The sequence below is a fragment of the Drosophila rhopaloa genome, unplaced genomic scaffold, assembly GCF_018152115.1.
Source record: "Drosophila rhopaloa isolate 14029-0021.01 unplaced genomic scaffold, ASM1815211v1 contig_163, whole genome shotgun sequence".
In the NCBI taxonomy this organism is placed as follows: Eukaryota; Metazoa; Arthropoda; class Insecta; order Diptera; family Drosophilidae; genus Drosophila; species Drosophila rhopaloa.
Window position 1 is genome coordinate 10,455,240 of NW_025335043.1, and position 20,009 is coordinate 10,475,248.

Below are 20,009 nucleotides of genomic sequence, written 5' to 3' on the forward strand. Positions count from 1 at the left end.
TGATGAAAGTGAATAAAGCATGAACCTTAAACTTTTCCAGAGAATTCAATAGTTTAACATTCCCTTGCGTAACCTTTGTCTGGATAAAGTTGTAGAAATATTTCATTTTATCCTGGCTCTGCCATAAGATCCTGCTGAACCTTCCCCCTTGGAAAACCACAACAGCACATTTTTGACGCTTTAAAAAGTTGTGAGGCTACCGCTATTTTTATGCGCCGTTCACTTTTGTCGCCATTCCGTGGGCGCCAAGAAAAATAAGAAGAAAAGCACGCTGTCTCCCGGATTTCTCCATACTCCACCCCTTTTATTCCCTTGCTTGCAGTCATGTTTCATACTTTTTTACAGATATTTTTAGCACTTTTTTTTTAAATTCCAAAAGAGGTGTGCGCATAAATTTTTTGGTGCCCTGCAGGCGAATTCTTTATGCAGAATATTTCGCAGTAGCAAAAATGGAAGGTTAAAACGCGTGAAAGACAGGGAGAAATGTGGGAACTAAATTCAGTTTAAGGCCAGACTGATTGTAATTTGATTTGACTTTCCCCTTGCGTCGCGCACCCCGCCGCCCCCCCTTTACCGATTTTGGTTATTTCATTTTCCGAGCGACAACAAATGTCATTTCCTGTCGCCGTGTGATTTGTGACCCGAGAAATCGTAATCGCACTTTATCTATTAGTTACACTTTCTCGCCACGCCCACTCAACTCCCAGTCGACCTTTAATGAAATTTACTCGGGTCGCCCCGTTTTCTATTTACTTTTGTGGCACGAAATTAATAAAGGACCTCGTTGTCCCTCTTCCTTCTTCGGTTTCGATCGGTATAAGGCCAAGTGGAAACTTAATCCCCAAGGAAATTATGTGAAAAATGTGCGTTGGGCTTGGCTTTTGTCCGGCATTTTCCTTTTCCTTGCAGCTTGGTTGGTGATTTTGTATTATTTTTTTTTGATGCTCTAAGTTGTTAAGCGGCGAATAGCTGTAAATATTTTTGTTGGTTGGCTTAAAACATTCAGCGTATGGCCGGAAATATAAACTAAGCAGGGAGTGGGTATATCAACAAAAGCATCCTGACCCCTTTTTCATTTCGTCCTTTTCCTCTTTTTCTCCAGAATTGGAGGTTCATTTTTAAGCTACGCAATTATCATTAAGTGGTGGCCATTTGTGAAGGTCATAGGCGTTTCTTTGGAAAGGATTATAGCAAAAGCAATTTTAAGGTATACAAAATATTGGAATTTTTGAGTAAAATTCAATGAAAATTGTAAGTCAATAGATAAATTCTAATCTTAATGAATTATTAATTAGTATAAAAATTAAAGATTATGGGTACTTAAAAATAAGTATACATATTTCAACTTACAAGTTTTATAATTCAAACAGTAATCATAAATCCAATAATTTTTAAATTAATTTTAAAACATAGCTAAAAAATCTTTTATTTTTAGAAAGTATGGAAAAAAAATCCCTCTGAATATCTTTTAAACAACAAAAGCAGCCCATGCCCTCTTTCAGCAATCCTTTTTCTGAGACCCTCCGGTGGTTTGTGTGCTCCTTTTTTTCCTGGTACGTTTTAGGTTTTTTTCTGGTAATTGTATAAAGGTTGCCGGCAATTTCGTTCAATTTGTATGAGTCCCTTTTTTCATGGCTCTTCGTGCGGATGTTTTACGTAACGGATAATTTGTGCGCCACACTGCGTATAAGTTATGCGATGACTGCATAATGCGGATTACACATGAGTTTCGTGAGAAGGGAGCTGCGTCCGCTTGACGGATAGACTTACTTCATTGAGAGGGACTCTGTCTAATCAGGACAATTGTCTTTGGTCCTTTGTGAAGCGCCTCAGACGGTCCAAAGTGTCAATTACAGTCGTCCACGTAGACGGAATCGAGAAAGGAAAGGTGGAAACTATGGCGATACGATTGGATGGGGGAGTTTACGTTTACCTAATGCTTATGTAATTGTCAGGTCATTGTTTTGGCGCAGACATAACGTTCCAATTAGCCCACAAGCAATTAATTATGTGAACTTAATGCAAGAGTGCAGGAAATGTGATATTTATATAATGTTGTCTCTCTATCATGTTTTTAAATGCGCCATTACTTCGACTTGCCTAATATTTGATTAAAATTATCCAAAATCAATAAACATTAATACTTATAGTTTTGAAATGAATAGAGTATATCAGGTGTAAACTTAAAGAAATATGAGAAAAGTATTTTCTTAATAATTACATTGCAGACAAAATAATTTGTACCTTTCCTTTTGAAATTAATATCAGAGGCAAAGGTCCGTGTAATTGATAATCATTTCAAATTATGTAAAATAAGCATTTAAATCAGCAAACTTGTAATACAAAAATACTGACTTGTTTTTTTCCCTTAGAAAAGCCAGACAAAGAATTAAAACAATTTCAGTCAAGCCCAAAAACATAATTATAGAAATCATAATCGAAATGAAAGTCATCAAGAAAACAACTTGGTCGTTTTCCCATTGTGTGCTATAATTAAATATGCTGGATTAAATCCATGTGCTGGTCACCGAACACATCTAAGTAATCGGCATGCCAGACACTTTCGGGATCTCCAGGACAAGACCCCTTTCACCTGGCAGTCATCACCTGTGCGTACACTCTGTTTTCTGTCTTTATTTCATTTTAATTACATTGCATTTAAATATTACATTGCTCTGGGCCATTTGATGGCTGGCTTCAGGGCTCGGGCAGTCAAATCAGGCGTATGATAAATTGATTGCCAACGCATACAATCTCACATAATGATGTCCTTACTCATGCATGCATTTATGTGTACATGGTTGTGCTGTAAATCTGTGTTTGTCTCGCACTGAGACTGTTCAGCTTCGTCCAGCGTAAGCAAGGCTTTAATAAAATTTTACGCATAAACTGTCTTTAATTAAATTACATTTAATTATTTCGCCAGACAATTTGCTGAGAGCTCGCAACCAGAATCGTTTCCTCTTGACAATTGTGTCTGATTTGATATGGCCAATATGGTATTCTTAATTATTTTTCTGTCCCTTGTTTGTTTGCATCTCCTTTCGCATATCACACAAATTTAAACATTATTAAGCAGTTTATTATTAAAGAATTTTAATTGTTAAGTGAAATTGCCTGCTATCGATTCTAGAAACTCTAAGGCCAAGCATAATCCGAATACAGTTAATCAACAGTGGATGACAACGATTTTCCAAGTGTTGATAATGAGCAATAAAAAGTTAAAGAACATAGAAATGTGCTATTCAAAAATTAAAGAGTTATTAGTTCAACAAGTTTCTGTCTTAATTTATATAAATATATATTAAATCGAACGCTTACATTTTATAGGGTCAGCGTATAAGACCGATTTTGTACTATCATTACTTATGTTATTACGGCATTAGATGGCGACGGATGGGTATTTTCGGAGATAGCTTTCTGGTTAATATATTTTGTTGGCTGCCAATTGGGGTCCAGGTCTTGAATTGAGTTATTGGCAGACAAAACAACTCCATCCTTATAGTTAACCCTCTTGCGGACTCGCTTGGTTTTTTCCATGCCGCGCACGACGTCTTCCTGGTTCTGCTGGTGGCTTTGGGCCAGCAGATTGTTCCAGTAAGCCGGATCCTTGTTCTCAGTATCTGCATCCTCCACTTTCTTAGTGACGTAGGACGCCACCTTGAACGAAGAAAGATACTCTTTGGACCAGGATTCCTTCTCCTCAATGCCACGATTGCTGCGATCTAGCAGCTCGGCCACCGCCTTATCGTCATAGTGGATGGCCTCCTCCATGCCGTTCTCCTTAAAGAGGTCCTCGGTGCCAAAGCGAAGGACATCGTCGAGCTCTTGCTTCGTAAAATTGTCAGTCTTGCCGCCCATTCCCGGGCGCACCACAAGATGAGTGAGCATCATCTTGTGCTTGGCCACCTGCATGATGCGCTCCTCCACCGTATTGCGTGTCACAAAGCGATAGATCATCACCTTTTTGGTCTGACCGATGCGATGGGCTCGGGCCAAAGCCTGAACATCGTTGTGCGGATTCCAATCCGAGTCGTAAATGATGACAGTGTCGGCCGTTGCCAAATTGATACCCAATCCTCCTGCTCGAGTGCTCAAAAGGAAGACAAATAGCTGTGTTCTGGGCGAATTGAATTTATCGATTGCCTCCTGACGCAATGAGCCTCTGATTGTACCGTCAATCCGCTCGTACTGGTACTCTTCTCCTTCGAGAAAGTCCTCAAGAATGTTAAGCATCTTGGTCATCTGCGAAAAGATCAACACGCGATGATTTTGCGCCTTCAGCTGTTTTAGCATCTTGGAGAGTAGCACCAGCTTCCCAGCAGCCTGGGTCAGGGAGTTGATCTCGTAGAGACCACCCATTGAGGTGGTGGCCTCCTCGGAGCCCGAGGGGAAAAGGTAGGGATGATTGCAGCACTTCCTTAGCTCCATCATAATGTTTAGTAGCGAACATGATCCTCCGCCGCTTTTCGAATTCAAAGCCTTGAAGTTCTTGGTCAGGATGCATTTGTAGAATTTCTTCTGCATGGCCGACAGCTCCACGCGCACAATAAACTCCGCCTTGGAGGGCATGTTCTTCACCACATCCGCCTTCAAGCGGCGCAACATGTGCGGTTCTAGCATCTCGTGCATGCGCTTTATCTGCTCCTCCCTGGAAATATCAGTGAACTCGTGCTGAAAGGCCTGCAAATCTTTAAACTTATCTGGGCTCAAGAAGTTGAGTAAGTGGAACAGCTCCTGGAGATTGTTTTGTAGCGGTGTACCGGTAAGCAACAGCTTGTAGTTAATGCTTTGGTACCTGTTCAGGATCCGGAAGAACTGGCTCTTGTCGTTTTTGAGCCGATGGGCTTCGTCCACAACCAGCGCGGTCCACTCAACCTTTTGCAGGTACTGGGCGTCCAAGGTGATCAGTTCGTAGCTGGTCAACAGCACATGAAACTTGCACCGAGTATTGGAGCCCTTTTCGAAGCTCAGCTCGTTTATCCGAATCACCGCTCTGGAGGCCTTGTTGCCCGTATAGGTGAGGCAGTATAAATCTGGAGCCCAGAGCTCCAGCTCCCGCTCCCAGTTGAGGAGTGTGGAGAGGGGCACGGCTATGAGAAAGGGTCCGCGGCAGTGGCGCTCCTTATACAGGGAGTACAGGAATGTCACCGTTTGAATGGTCTTGCCCAGACCCATCTCGTCGGCCAGGATGGTGTTGATTCCCTGGCCCCAGCTGTAGCGCAGCCAGTTGATGCCCTCGATCTGAAACGGATGCAGCTGTAGGCCAGTTTCCTTTAAGAAAGCAGGCTGACCCTCGTACTGCTTCTTCAAGTCCGTAGTGGGCTTATTCTTGACCGTGGATTTGGTTCTAGCTGCTAGAAGATCGTGGTAGAAGTCGATAGCCTTCCTAAGGCTGGGGATGTCAGCGTCTTCCTCCTCCCAGGTGGTATTTTCGTAGGGTAGATCCCGCCACTTCACCAGATATATCACGTTGCCTTCTGGCTCCTTACGATGGTTGATCACGCGCTGGACAATGAGCCAGTCCGGCTTTACGCCGTTCTTATAGAAGCGATCCGACAGCTCCACCGTTTTGTCCTCGAACTCCTCAAAAGTGGGTGGCTCCTCCATGTCGTACTTCCTCTGGAAGGCACGGACCGTCAAGGAATGATGCAGGTGCATCTGCACTTCGGGCAACCAAGTGCATTGCCAGTAGGACAAGTTGTGCCACTTGATGAAGAACTCGCGCACTCTTGGTCCTTTGGATCTCGTTGAAGTGGAGGTTTCTTGGCCAGTCCATCGCCAGGAGATAATCTTCTCCGGTTTTCCAGGCGGCGGACTGCAGCGTGGGCAGTGCCAATCGCCTTTGGGAACCGAGTCCAGTGGAGGATTTAGGCAGGTCCTGTGGTAAACTGAGGGACAGGAGTCACAGCACAGTAGATCGCCACCATCCTTGCAAATCCGGCAGAATTCTTCATCTTGAAAACGGCGCTTTTGGGCCGTCTTTCTCCGGCGTTTCTCCATGAGATCCTTGGTATTATTTTATTTATCTAAATCGGTACTGAAAGCAGATGATATTTTCATAGCAATTACTTCAAAATCAAAAAATCGAGGAGCTATTACGCGGTATTTTATCAAAGCTTTCATTCACAGATCCATTTCACTATGGCGCTGCCACTCATTGCCATTTTTAGTACAGCTTGATAAAAACAATAAAATACCAACCAAGCAAATATGGCACTGCAAAATATACCTACGTATTTGGGGTATTCCGCACTGTTGAATTGCTTTTGGCTTGAGCTTAATTATAGTAGCTCAAAAAGTGCGAACTTTAAAAGAAGCCTAGCGGCTGGTACTAGAATTCTTGTAAAAATAAGTCTTGTTAACTTTAAAATCAATGTTTTCTAAGCAATTAATATTTGAATGGGATTTTTTTGGAGTAATGAATGCCAAACAAATATTTCTAAAAATTCTAAAAATTTAAAATGTCTTTCAAATAACATATTGTGGTAGGCTTAGAAATCACTAGCCAAATCATAAAAATAAGTTGAAATTGTTTGTAAAAGTGTTATCTAATTTTAACTAACGGATATAGTCATCTCATATTGATAAAGCGACAGATTTGAATGCCGAATGGTATAATATTAATCTTGGGTAAAACAAAAACAAGAAATTCACAAAATAAAAGTAAAGTGAAATTAGTTGTTTTCACACGATTGTTCTATGGCAGCTATTGGATGGACGTCCTATCAGATTCCATTTTTTGTATGATATAAAAATGATTGCGAACGTTTAAAACCTTTGCATAGAATGAGCAAGACAGATGGTATATGTTAATATGAACTTGCCTGAATAAATAGTTTATTTGGCTAGCTTGCATTTTTAGTACATACGTAACTCAAATGAATACCCTAACTGTGAAGTTCGCCAGTCTGGCAACTCCATGATCTATTTATTTATTACGTAGTAAAGTCGAGCTTGTGAACATACAAATTTAAGTGTAATATTATAAACTAAACAAAGGATTCAACAAATTTAGTAATGATTTAAAATCAATGTGCTCAATTGATACGTATTAATATTAATAAAGGGAATTTAATGCTTTTGACAATCGTTGGTAAGATCTTTCGCATGTTTATTTCTTAGTTAAGCATTTTTTAGACCATAGGAAGAAGAAGTTGCATATGTAAATGTTTTTATGTGTATATATGTATGTATGTACATATGTACGTCATTATTTCTTTATTGGTAATCCTTAAGTAGATGGAATATTGTTATGTAGTTCATGTTCGAATGATACCATTCTGTACATGGGCTCGCAAAAGAGAACCCCATTTAAATGGCTTTAAGGTTGAAAGTTGAATCAAACTTAAACTGTGATTTAAAGTTCCGATCTGCGAATCGAAGCATGAGTTTATCCCAAAACCAAAAACCAGCCGCAGAGCAACGAACCGGCGACCGCCGAAACATTTCAAAGACAAGCCACCAACAGCAGAAACACCGTCAACAGTCGGCCACACCGACATCACCAATATCACCAACAGGACGAGGACAATGGATTAACTCAAACTCAAACTCAAACCTTGCAGCTGTCTGACCGACCGCACACACACTGACAGAGTGGGTGGCATGTGGGTGGTGGGCGGTGGGTGGCCGTCGAGTGGGTGGACAAAGAAGTGAGGGCCAGTTGATGGCCACATGTCACAGACATTATGGAATCATGAACTTATGTGCACCTGTGCGTGCTGTCGAGGCGGACTGGGTGGCCCTGGACTCCATTTTGGTTATAACAGTGTGGATTTGCGGTCGAGGACAGCGATTTGTGGTCGTTCCAATTGGAGATGGTTGCGTGACTTGGATGGGATTGAACTGAAGGGAACAACTGTTATACGTTTCAAAAACCTTTTCTGAATGATTTTTTTTCAAAAGTCTGCCTTCAATCGCAGTCGGAAAAATAATTAAAAAATATAACTTCATTGACTTTAAACATATTCAGAAAATATAGTTTGATAATTGCTATTTCTTTTTGATTATTTGATAATATATGTTATTATATTTAAATTTAATTTGTGTATATGGAGTTTTTTGTGTTGATAGTGATCTAATGGATATGTCTACTAAGACACCCTTACTCTGATTCTATCGATAGCTTGACTTTAATGCTTACGGTTTATGAGTCGTATACGTAATATACATTTTTTCAAGTCACGTTTCACGCAAGCATCTCTAGACCACCCCCGTGCCATTTCAATCATCAATCAAAGTGTTTTGTTACGACTTTCATACGTCATGTTCATGCCTCGGAGCCACCGCTTTTTGCATCCCATCATCCAGTTAGTCCCGCTCCTTGCAGCGGCGCCCCTATATCTCTGCCCAATCTGGGGAGCCAGTCATGCGGAGGTGTGACTGTGACACAACAGACGACATTTATGGTGTCGTCGAGAGGGATTCCCATTACAGCCAAAACAGACAATCAATCACATGGGCACCGAAATCAATTGTCGCAGCTCCTATTTTCGTTTTCAATTTCATTTAGCTAAATATTTATGAGGCCAAACACTTGGGGCGCTCGATTTGTAATCCTAATGAGGCGTAATTAGAAAACATTCAATTACATTCCATTGGCATCAATCAATGACGCTTTTTATGGCCATTTCGAAGGGGACAACTTTAATTAAACCTAAGTTTCAATTTTTAGCGCCTTATTGGTAATCCTCTAAGACTTTTTGTTTACTTCGCCCATCTCCAGCTACTGTTTGTTGGTCCTGATTGCTGCTTAAACTTTTCTATCGCCCTCGCCCCTCTTGTTTGTGATTAAGCCTTATTGTAAAGAGGTTTTTGTACGCCTTTTGATTTATAGATATTGGATCATACCACTCACCCTGCACCAACAGAAGCTCCTGTTAGCGCTTGTGAAACTGGGATCTTTAAGTGGCAGGAATGAGTGTGGTGATTTTATGGGGAAACTTTTACGAAGAGTAACGCAGCTGGGGGAAAAGTCTATGAGGGGATGCAGAAAATAAAAGGATTAGATGGGCTTGATCATCTTATCTTTTGTTATTGGTTCATTATTTTAAAGATAAACTAATTTAAAATAGGAACGATGAGAAAATATTAAAATATTGTTTACGCTTACTTTAACTAACCTTTATCATTTAGGTATTTAGTAACGGCTGTAAATATTCCGATTCAATTTATTAATCTTGCGACACTACGTCTATTGAGATTCCAAAGTATTATTCCGCTTACATTTGTTTGTATTGTAATTTTAATACAAGAAATAAAACAGATGAAGCTTGTTATTTTTCTCAAGAGCATTAAGAATTCGTCGAAGCTGTCTTCGTCCATTTAACGATTCTCACTTGTGCCTTTGTTGCATACTTTTAGGCGCGCGGCTGAACTTGTTTACAGGCAAACGCTGATGTAAGGACCCTGGATCCTGTACATTGGCCCACTGGCCGGCATCCTTGATGGCCGCACAATTTGCTGGCGCGATTTTGTATCTCTCAGTGCTTGTTTGTCTGTATCAAAGCGACTGTGTTCATTGCACAGAACCAAAATGTTTGGGTCCCAAATATTGCTCTATTCATATACTTTTAAATAATTGAATTTTCTTAATATGTTTTATAATTTTTAATGCTTTTACTTTCGATTACACACTGAATGTATCTCGTTCCCGAGCATAAAATACATTATCATGTTTTGATGGAACCAACACCTACAAAGCTTGAATCAGGCCAAAGGCAACATTTTTTTTGCTGATTAACACAAGTCATTAATATAAAATCTCTATTGAATTCTTTTTCTCTCTGTATAGTTGTGTGTGAGGGCTGCTGGCCAGCAAAAAGTTTGCGCACTGATTGCAAACTTGTTTCAATTGTTTCGTAAACCAAACCCAACCGAAGGGAAGAACCCAGAAGACTCCCAGTGGACGGAAGAGGAGTTGGGCGGATTGCGGGCTGGCTTTTCCGCCATGAAAGTCAAGGCGAAAGCTTCGAGCTCTGAGGCCAAGGCAATCCGCCTGCATATTTGTGTGGCTTAGTTTCCGTTTCACAAACGAAACGAAATGAAACGAACGGCATAAAAACCCATTGAAAATTTGCATACGAAAATGAAATTCAAATAGGTTTCCCATGTCCCTCGCAATCAGTTCCGGCTAGTCCAATCACAAAAAAAAAAATAGTGAGTGAACGAAACTTTCGCTTTTCCTCTGCCGTTTAAGCTCTATATTTATGATTCACAATAATGCAAACGGATATTTCATCTTTGAGGCTTATCCCCTCTGCCAGATAGTGATTTTAATCTAAATCGTTTGGATGACTTTGTTTATCGAGGCTTTCTCTGGTCGCTTTTACCTCGGATTGTGATTCGAACACTAAGTGATTTTTCATTGACTTTGTAATGCAAATTGCTTGTCTATCTATCTATCTTCGCCCTCAGTATTTCTGTTCCTTTGTCGCCGTCTCTGTTTGCCACTGGCTGGTTTTTTTTGGGCCTTTTTTCACTGGAGGCCTGGGTTACAGGCCCTTCAACGATTCGAAAGCCAATAAAATGCAAATTTTTTCATCGCGTAAACAAATCCAGCCAAAGATTCTTAGAGATGGGAGGTGAGAAGAAAGTTAGTGATTTGAGCAAGCTTTTTGTAAAAATGTTTTCCAATAAAAACTAGTTTCCCTTTGAGTTAAAGTTTCGTTTCAATGGAATTAATATTGTTATAATATTTTTGTATTTTATACTTTTTTGTATAATAAGTTTACTGACATAAAAGCCCAATTATTTTATTCCTTGTTATAATAATTGTTAATAAATAATATTAGGTAAATGAAACTATAAATGGGGACTCGGTCTAAAATTAAACTATGTTTCTTAATTGTTATTATATTGATAATAAATGACTTCTATTTATAAAATGTTTTTATAAATGTTTAGAAATGTCACCATATCTAACCTGACTTTAAGCCTTATAAAATTGTTAGGCCGCCTAAAAATTCACGAACTCATCTCCAAATAGCACCGAAAACTCAGAACCCAAACTCATTTCCATCAGCATCAGACTTGACTTGAGCTGGGGCACTCGACTCACATCCATTGATTTAATTGTAAGCTGTTGAATTTTGATGGCTTTTAATTGTCTTAAGACCGGTTCAGCAAAAACCAATCAGGGCTCCTTTTGATAAGACCTGATGGGTGGATGGACAATGGAGCGGGGAAATGGGAGGGGACTGCCATCTGTTGTCAGCAGAATAGTTGGAAATTCCACTTAGTGCTGACTACTGACCCACTTATTGGTCACTTGGGGGTCTGTGTTTCCGCTGAAACCCCAACCCATCACGCCCCATCCTTCCAAAGTCAACCACTTGACTAAACAGCTCTCAAATTTGATTTTGATTTATGCTGCCCAGCAGTCCGCACCGAATCGCCTCCTCTTTGCACACTTTTCAACATTCCCTTCGGCCGACTACTTCTCCCATATATAACTACAATTGCAGGCTCATAACTTTGGCATCTATGGTCGTTCGCCTTTCATATTTACATGCTCCTTACACGCGCATTGGCGTGTAACGGAAATGGAGAAGGATCTGCACACAGAAAAATTGTATATCCTATTTTTTATTAGAGAGAAAATATTATTTACCATCTATTAGTTTCCAACAAAGTCTGGTTAAAATATTTTTCCATATTCCCAATACATAAAACAAGAGTAGTTTTTTTTTAGATCCCTTGTAGACTTTAATTATATTTGAATTATTTCGTAAATAAAACCATTCTTTTTAAATTTTTTATTAGTAGAATTGTAATATACCATTGTGTGAAATTGTTTTCTGTGCACTTTTCTTCTCTTCAACTTTCTAAAGGGTTGTCCGAAAGGGTTTGCCCTCGCACCCCGAAACCTATTGAAAGCTCGTGGAGCAAACGATTTCGGTATTTTCTTTTTGTTTTCCGCCTGCATCCTTTGGCCAAGACACGGACACTTTCCCCAACCCTCGACTGTCTCACAATGGAAAATACAATTTTCGCAATCTTTGCTTATCTTTTCATCTCTCTGTGGCTGCCTCGTTCGTTGCATGATTCGATGTTGCTGTTGTTGGCGAACCAGAAAATCGGTAAAAAGCCAAGATCTAAAGGGGCGTGGCAGCGGAAGGGGCGGGAGCAGGATGTGTTGGCGGTGTATCCTTTGTTTGTCGGCAGTGCCGGTAATATCAAGTTGGTGCAGTAAGCTCATAAGCATCGGTTATGGGCGAGGTTTGCTTGAAAATATACTTTACTTTTAAAATGCAAGCTTGATTGGTTTGGGTGCCATCTAAACAATCAACACATTTAGGAAAACTAATTTCTTCTTGATGAGTTTTTAAAAGATATTTATAGGCCAAGATAATTATACGCCATAGAAATCACTTCTTAATTAGCAAAATCAATTATGTCTGTTAATAAATATGCTTTAAAAAGTAACAACCTAATTTAGATGATTATTGATTAATATTGATATTGATGTTTTAAAAAATATTATTTAAAATAAATACCAACCTACTTAGGTTTAGATCAAATCGTCTATTTATTATTAATTTATTAAAAGAAATATCTTAAATGTTTTATGTTAATCTAGTTTGGACTTCCATAAATATTTTAAATATATATTGTGGGTGGTCCTAAAACTTTATAGTCGCCCCTTGCCGTATGTCAGACTTCTTTTAAGGTTTTTGTATTTCTTATTACTGTTCTTCATTTTATTGTTGTCATAATGTGGTGGCTTGTTGCTGTTCGTCTGGCCCCTCTTTTCCCCGTGTTTCTTGTACTACTTTAGAACTATTGCCACTATTGACTACCTTCTTGTTCCCTCGCCTCGTCCTTTTTTTCATTTCTGCATTTTTTACTGCTTAATGCCAGGACATGGACACAGAGCACCGACATTGAGCAGGATTCCTCACCCGGATACATCTTCCACCCCACAGTTTATGCTTTTCTTTCGCCCCTGCCCTTCTGAATTTCCACTCCTTTGCTGCATTTTTTATAGGCAACACACAAAGGTGTATTTTACTTGCCATAAACAAGGATTGCATACATTGTTCCTGTTCAGGATGCTTTTGTTGGTGTTTCTCATGCTGCTCCATGCGTCAAATGAGGATATTCAATTTGAACTTGATATGCATTTTATATTGTTGCCCGGAATAAACTGGATACTCAACAAGCGTATTGAAAATCAGAGCAATCATTATCGGAAGGGTTACGGGTCTAAGAAATAGCTTAAATAAATGTGGTGCACACATAGTTACGTATGAATTCTTATTGCATTTGCGCCTTGAAACTAAATCAAGAGGTATTTATTTATCTTCAAGGCATGAAATCATAAATATTGTGATATTGTTGAAAAGGAAAACTAAATTTATTCTTATTTCGATTTAAATAAAATAGATAATTCTCCAACAAAGCTGCCATAAGACTTTAATTTAATACACTGAATCTGAATTTAACACTAAATCAATTAACTTTGCCACCCTTTATTGTTTATTTTTAAATTAAACTATTTATTTTTGTTATTTACTTGGTAAATGGATAAGCTGATATATTCGAATTGCTTAAGATAGCAATCATCAAATCGGAAATCAAAGCCATCCAAGCCAATGCTGCACCAAGTGCGATTGAAAATAATTTATTTACTTAAATTACACCTGCTATCCGTGCAATTCACAAAACTCAGAGTCTCACGTTTCGACTGCAATTTTGCCACCCACAACCCACCAAAAATGGGATCTCAAATGCCTTGGCCTAACAATACGCACGCAATTACCGCAGGACGAGCAGCTGAAAAGGACGAAAACTTCAACTCCCCAACGCTTGACGAAAGTTTCACAGTTGTCCTGATGACGACGACGATGATGATGATGACGGTAGCGCTGGACAAACTTTTTCAGAGCTCTAATTGCCCAAGTGGCTTTCGAGTACGAGTCGAGCGTCGCCACGTAATGGAGAAAGGAGACCCAAACTTTTGCCCAATTCAGCAGAACTGGGAGCACAACATCTTCTTCAGCTGCTGGCGGGCCCCACTTCTATTTCACTCACAAAATGCACAATCAAAGCTGACCGTTGGCGTTATTAACACAAATGAAAATGGTGCAATACCCATACACCATGGGTGGAAATAATAGTAAAGTTGAAAGGATAAATTGAAAGACAATAAATACAATTCCAAGAGTTAGGCCTTAACGCAACATCAAACATATATGTTCATTCTATACTATTTTTCATAAAATAATAAATAAATAACTTCCATATCCATTTAATATTAATACATATCAAACTATAATTCGTTTAACCAACTGTGAGACTTACCTGTTGAATATTGCAATCATATAAAAGAATCACATAGTTTAAATATCTAACGGATTTGGGTGTAGATAGCTTAGAAAAAGAATAAGTAATGAAATTATACTGCAATATTGCTTATTTTGGAGAGGTATCAGTTTTATTAGGATGCTATTTATTAATTAAACGCACGCTATTATTTCAACCTCATCTGTGCATTTTGGGGGAGTAGAGCCCTTCCAGTAACTTATATTGCAATTTATTAGATGGTCAACATTTGGTAAGGGAAGAAGGGGTCCACTTGCCCTAATGAACTTCTGGCTTTGTGAGATAGAGCAACCAGAAACTCCACATTCCTGCTCCTTCTCACATATGCAGCCTCATAAAACTTTCAGTACAAAGGGTAAGATCCCTGACTCTACTGTCTCCGTATTTACATTTTACCTTTTCGCTCCTTTTGGACCGAGTTTTAGCATTAAGCAACCTGCACTTAACTTCTCGGCTTTTGCCTAACTTTTGACTCAAGTCGAGAGATTACGGAAGGTAGAAAACAAATGCTTTAAAAGCCCTTTGAATCTAATATAAAGTAGGTTATCCAATCAACCTGTGTTGGTGAAGTGGCATTTAACCTTCGAATTATGACCTTGGGAAGTCTTTAAATGGATATTTTAAATGCATTAATGCTGACCGAAGCTTACTATTAATCAAATTCTTAATTGCTACTTAAGCCAATTTAAAGTGATGTTTTATTATCGTTCGAAAATAACTTAAGATACCACAAATTCAAGATGGGGTTTCCTTTATGACCTCAATAAACAAGCTAAGTACCATGCTGTCATATGCACAGGTTTTGAAAAACTTTCGCTACAAAGGCCAAAAGCCTTGAAATTAACCAAAAACCACAAACCATCAAACCTCAAACCTGAATAATGATTTCGTACCCATTCCAATCCAGATATTCCAGTCTGTTCAAAATGGAGTACTGACTCCTCAACAAATTGCGGTTTGTTGGCGAGGCGTCAGCAACAGATTTAAATGTATATATATTCAGGACACTCCCTGACCAATGGCCCAATCTTCGGTTCATTTGCATCATCGATATGAGAAGACAATCTCCAGCTGAAGATGAGGAATTCAATCTTGTCGCTCTCCTAATGTCTTCGCATTGAATTTTTAATTTAATTTAGCTGTAAGCGAACTCAGCGAAAACAACCAGTGAAATTTGAGGGAGAGTCGAAGGAAACCCAATTTGTTTTATTAAACTCCTGGCGTTGATTTTTGCATAGAAATTGTCTAATCAAAAACAAATTTCATTTGAATAGTGTTTGATGTCGAGACGTGACTTTCGCCTGCCATCTTCCCCCAAGATTTTCTTCAGGTGATAACCAATAATGAAAGGAAGATTTCTCAGCCACCATTTTGCTGGTCTCAGCCAAATTTTCTTCCTTCATTTACCTAAACATTTTTACAGACATCCTCTGACGTCCTGACAAACCGCAAGCGGCAAAAATTATGCTATTAAAATGTATTTTTTCAATTAGCCGCCGACGCCCGTGTTTCTTCGGTTGTCTGTCAAAGTATATACCTACGTTTACTTTTTTTAGCGGCATTATTAAAAGGTCGGCGCTCACCGTGCGATTTTGTTTTTGGGCGAAGGGAACTCAACCCTAATTAAAAAAGACCAGACGAAAAGCAACAAAAATGACAGGCTTTGTGTGCCACAAACAAATTTTAATTAAAACCCACAAAATTAACTGGAGAAAAAGTGCCGAGATGTGAGAAAGTTCAACCGCAAAATGTTGCCAAATTAAGCGGTTGCAGTTTTACCTAAAAAACATTTTAAAATGAAATTGAAATAATTTGCAAAGTCAACAATTAGCTAAAAATGTTATCAAAATTAATTAATAGTTAATAGTTAATTTGAAAACATTTTAGAAATCAATAAATATTTATAGTTTACAAAATTAAAGGCTTTATAATAAAATACTTAGGCGACATTTATTTAAAATTGAGAAGTGAAATTGCAGGCTTACCAATGCTTAATTGTTTGATGGCAAATATCTTTTGATCTTCCCAACTGTCCACTGACAGCACAATTAATTGCAAAAAATCTTCATTCACATGGTTTGACAATCGCATGGTATTTGGTATTCAGAATTTTTTCTTGGTCTGCACTGGTTGTCATTAAATTTCAGCCGAAACTGTTTGCCATATAACAACAGGCAAACATTTCTCCTCCCATTTATATCCATCAACTGCCAATAAATCATTACAAAAAATCGTTTTATGCTAAAAAATATATGTCTGTACATGTGCGTATACAAGCAGCCATTAGTCTTGTGTGTGTGTGTGCGTGAGCGAGTGTACATGTGTATGTGGACTGTGGAAATCCAGCAAACAGCAAGAAATGTTCAATATTTGCCAACAAGCATTTTTTGGTAATGTTTCAATTAACTTGAGCAAAAATATTTATGAGCCAGCCCCATAAAATTTGTTGGGCATAAAAACGCATCGAACGAGCCACACACGTATACCAATACACTCGTGGGTCTGTCTCCTTTCCCCACTCTCTCCACTTTCTCCGTCCCGTCTGTTTGTTTCTCATTCGCTCCCATCAACCGACAACATAATTTGCGTCTATTTGATGTGTAGCATACTTTTTTGGCTACGGGCTCAGTGCAAGCAACAATAATAAATGAAAAGAATATGCGAATTAGAGGAATACTCTTGAATATTCAAAAAGAGCACTTTTATTTTATGGTTACAAAAAAGACAAAACATAATTTTGGGGTGTTTAAATTCTCAAAGAAATCTTTAAATAGTATATGCATATATTCTTTGATTATAAATCTAGGTCCATTATAATCAATGCTTAGAATTAAAATTAATAATATTTCAACCCTTCCAAACATTTATTTACCATTACTTAAAGAGATAAAGGAATTTCAATTAAATTGTCTACGGCTCAAGACTCTAGGCATAGTTTAGTTTGTTCCTATAAATACGTTCCGTATATACTTTATTTTTCGAATATGTTTTCATATTTGCATACAAACTTCCTGGAAAAGTACAGTGCCCAAATCGAAGGGTGATTCAACCTCATAGACACTCTCACGCAGCCACAAAGGCAATCAAGTGCCGCTGAAAACAAAACACATGAAAATATAGTGAAGGGGTTGGGAAAGGGGTGGTAGCAAAGGGGGGTTGATGAAAAGAGGGGCCATGAGAGGGGTCACAGTAGCTTATGCGTGACAAGCAACAAAAGCATCAGCAGAATATCGTTAATGTTCAGCTGACTCGCCGTCCGAAATCCCTTCTGCCCTTCAATTCCTCAATCAATGTTGTGACATTTTAGAGCATCCTTTTTATTGTGGCGGGGCCAAAGGCATAAGGGTTAGCTGATTGTGCGCCGAAATATCCTCAGATGGCAATTATCAGGAGCTTTACTTAATCCCAGACATGCTGAATTTCTCGAACTTTGCCGCCTCGTTTAGACTTTGGAGAATTTCACTTCCGGAACACCCATACTCGGCAAATGTCTATGGCAACTTCATCAGCAACGGCTGGCAGCCCAAACGACCAAAAATCAATGGGCCGGAAAATATTTATGATTCCCATACACCCACACACACATGTGTGTGTGCCATTGGGTGGTGCTTTCCCTCCACCACCAACCCACCCACGGAACTGGTGTGAAGTTTGGCGAAAATGGCAAAAGTTGACAGTTGTGTATGCAAAGTGGTAAATTTCGGATGGAAGGAAGGGGACAATTAACAGGACATGAAAAAACTTCAAGCAACTGACTTGTGCTTGTTAACCTATAAAAAAGATAATAAAACCTTCCTGTTTAAACTTTCCAATCATATATTTCTAAAAATCCGTAGCATCATAAATTAAAACAAAGCTTATTTGTACAAAAATATTTCTTTGTATTGTGTTAAAAATGTATTGAACTCATGTCTTTACTTAAATAATAATTTTAGATCATAGTTATTTCTTAATCGCAACCTATTGGGAATTGACATAGATGTGGTATTCGAAACTGATAGTTCGTACAAATTCTCATTAGATTTGATTATGAAATTTTTAAAAATCATTTGTGCGAAGCTCTTTTAAAATGACGTGAATGATATACGAAACTTCTAGTTCGTGAATGATTTTTTATACCCTTGCAGATTGTTTATAAAGGGAATATAAACTTCGGCTTGTTGAAGCTTGTTTCCTTGCTTTCCTGATATAAAATTGGAAAAAAATTTTTGTGCCAGCACATGTGGACTATTTTTAAGTAACTTTAACACAAAAGGTTAAGTGTATCGACATTTAAGTATGAAACTGATATTGCTTTACGTTTTCAATGTTTATAAATATTTTGTGCAACATTTTCCATCGGCAGCCGCAAAAGAATTTGCCGCTCCAATGGGCATCCAACGGCATTTCTTTTGCCGCTTCCCACATTATATATAACTATATAAATCGAAGCCGAGACTAAAAGAGCTGCCATTTTGTTTGGGGTTTTTGGTTTTCCCTGTTCCCTGTCTCTGCCTCCATTTTCCCCACTCAATTTTCGCCTGTCTTTGGTCCGCTGCTGCCTCTGACAATTTTCCTTTTCGATTTTCCCTTATATTTTTTCAGGTTCGGCTGCTGTTGCCACTCGTCGAATGTGTTTTGCCTTTTGTTCAAATTTATTGTCTATGTTTTTGAGGCAGAGTGGGGGACTAAGGGCCTTATGGCATACAAATCGTTTGGCTCTACCAAAGTTTATCGATCTCTGTTTGTCTGCCTGGTTTTTGGAGAGCCTTTGTAGCCTGTTTGTTTCCGGTTTTCAGACTTCGCCAGTCAAAGTAATTATGTTTTATCGGAAATGGGTCTGGAAATTGAGTGCAGTCTTTAAGGTCTTAACTTATTAAACGCTGCAGTTAATTAAGCCGAACTGGAACTGATTTTCTTACACATTAAAGTCATGAAGGCAATGTTTAGTAACAACAAGTTCTAAACACATATGCAGTGAAAACATGAAAATTGTTTTGAGGACAATGTTGTTGTTTTTGCAATGTCCCCCCTTTCCCTTATGTCCCCCATCTCCCTCACACGTTTCCAATGTGTGTATTTTGGACATAAACCCAACAAAGTCGTAGGCGTATAAATAAATTTCTAGTGTGGTCGTTGAAGGGCAGTATGCGGGGTTTTAGACATATATCAAATTGACAAACGTTTGACACAAATGATTGATCATAGTAGAACTTCGGATGCGGAAACAAACCAACAAAAATGTTTCCTCAAAGCATACGGAATTTGTTAAAGTCAGAAAATAACTAATTTAATTTAATTTATGAGGTAAGATAATTAGGGTATCATCAGGCAATATTTTACAGAACCCTGTTACCAATAAACATATTTTTTGTCATAGAAATCTAAAAGAAAAAATTATGAAAACAAATCAAATGAGCAAATAAGTATTTATTAAATTTGTATTAAATAAGATTAATGATAGAATACTTAGCAATGAAAAAGAGTCGGAAATCTTTTATAGGTATTATAAAACAGCAAAACCTTAAAATATTTAAATACCGGGTGGGGGTATCGAAAAATAAATTTCACAGTCTGTGGTTGCTAAAGAGATTTAAAGTTACTATGTAAACGCTTTGCTGTGAATCAAGAATATATTCTTTTTTTACAACTACCCTTACACTTTGAGTATAGAAATTGGCAGACATTTCCTTGTAATAAGC

General features: G+C 38.4%; 2 protein-coding genes across 2 annotated transcripts in view; one reads left to right on the top strand and one right to left on the bottom strand.

Annotated features, from left to right (window-relative positions):
* Positions 1 to 3,114: 3,114 nt before the first annotated feature.
* On the bottom strand, positions 3,115 to 6,127 carry LOC108051577 (chromodomain-helicase-DNA-binding protein Mi-2 homolog). The gene is made up of 2 exons (XM_017133716.2): positions 6,103 to 6,127; positions 3,115 to 6,040 (listed from the first exon to the last, which is right to left on the bottom strand). The coding sequence occupies exon 2, from the start codon at positions 6,001 to 6,003 to the stop codon at positions 3,367 to 3,369; it is 2,637 nt and encodes an 878-aa protein (XP_016989205.2). The 5' UTR covers positions 6,004 to 6,040; positions 6,103 to 6,127; the 3' UTR covers positions 3,115 to 3,366.
* An 824-nt stretch (positions 6,128 to 6,951) lies between these two features.
* The window catches only part of LOC108044176, a 110,945-nt gene continuing 97,887 nt past the window's right edge, over positions 6,952 to 20,009 (top strand). The window contains 1 exon segment of the mRNA XM_044457668.1: positions 6,952 to 7,096. The gene's annotated coding sequence lies outside the window, so the exon portion shown is untranslated.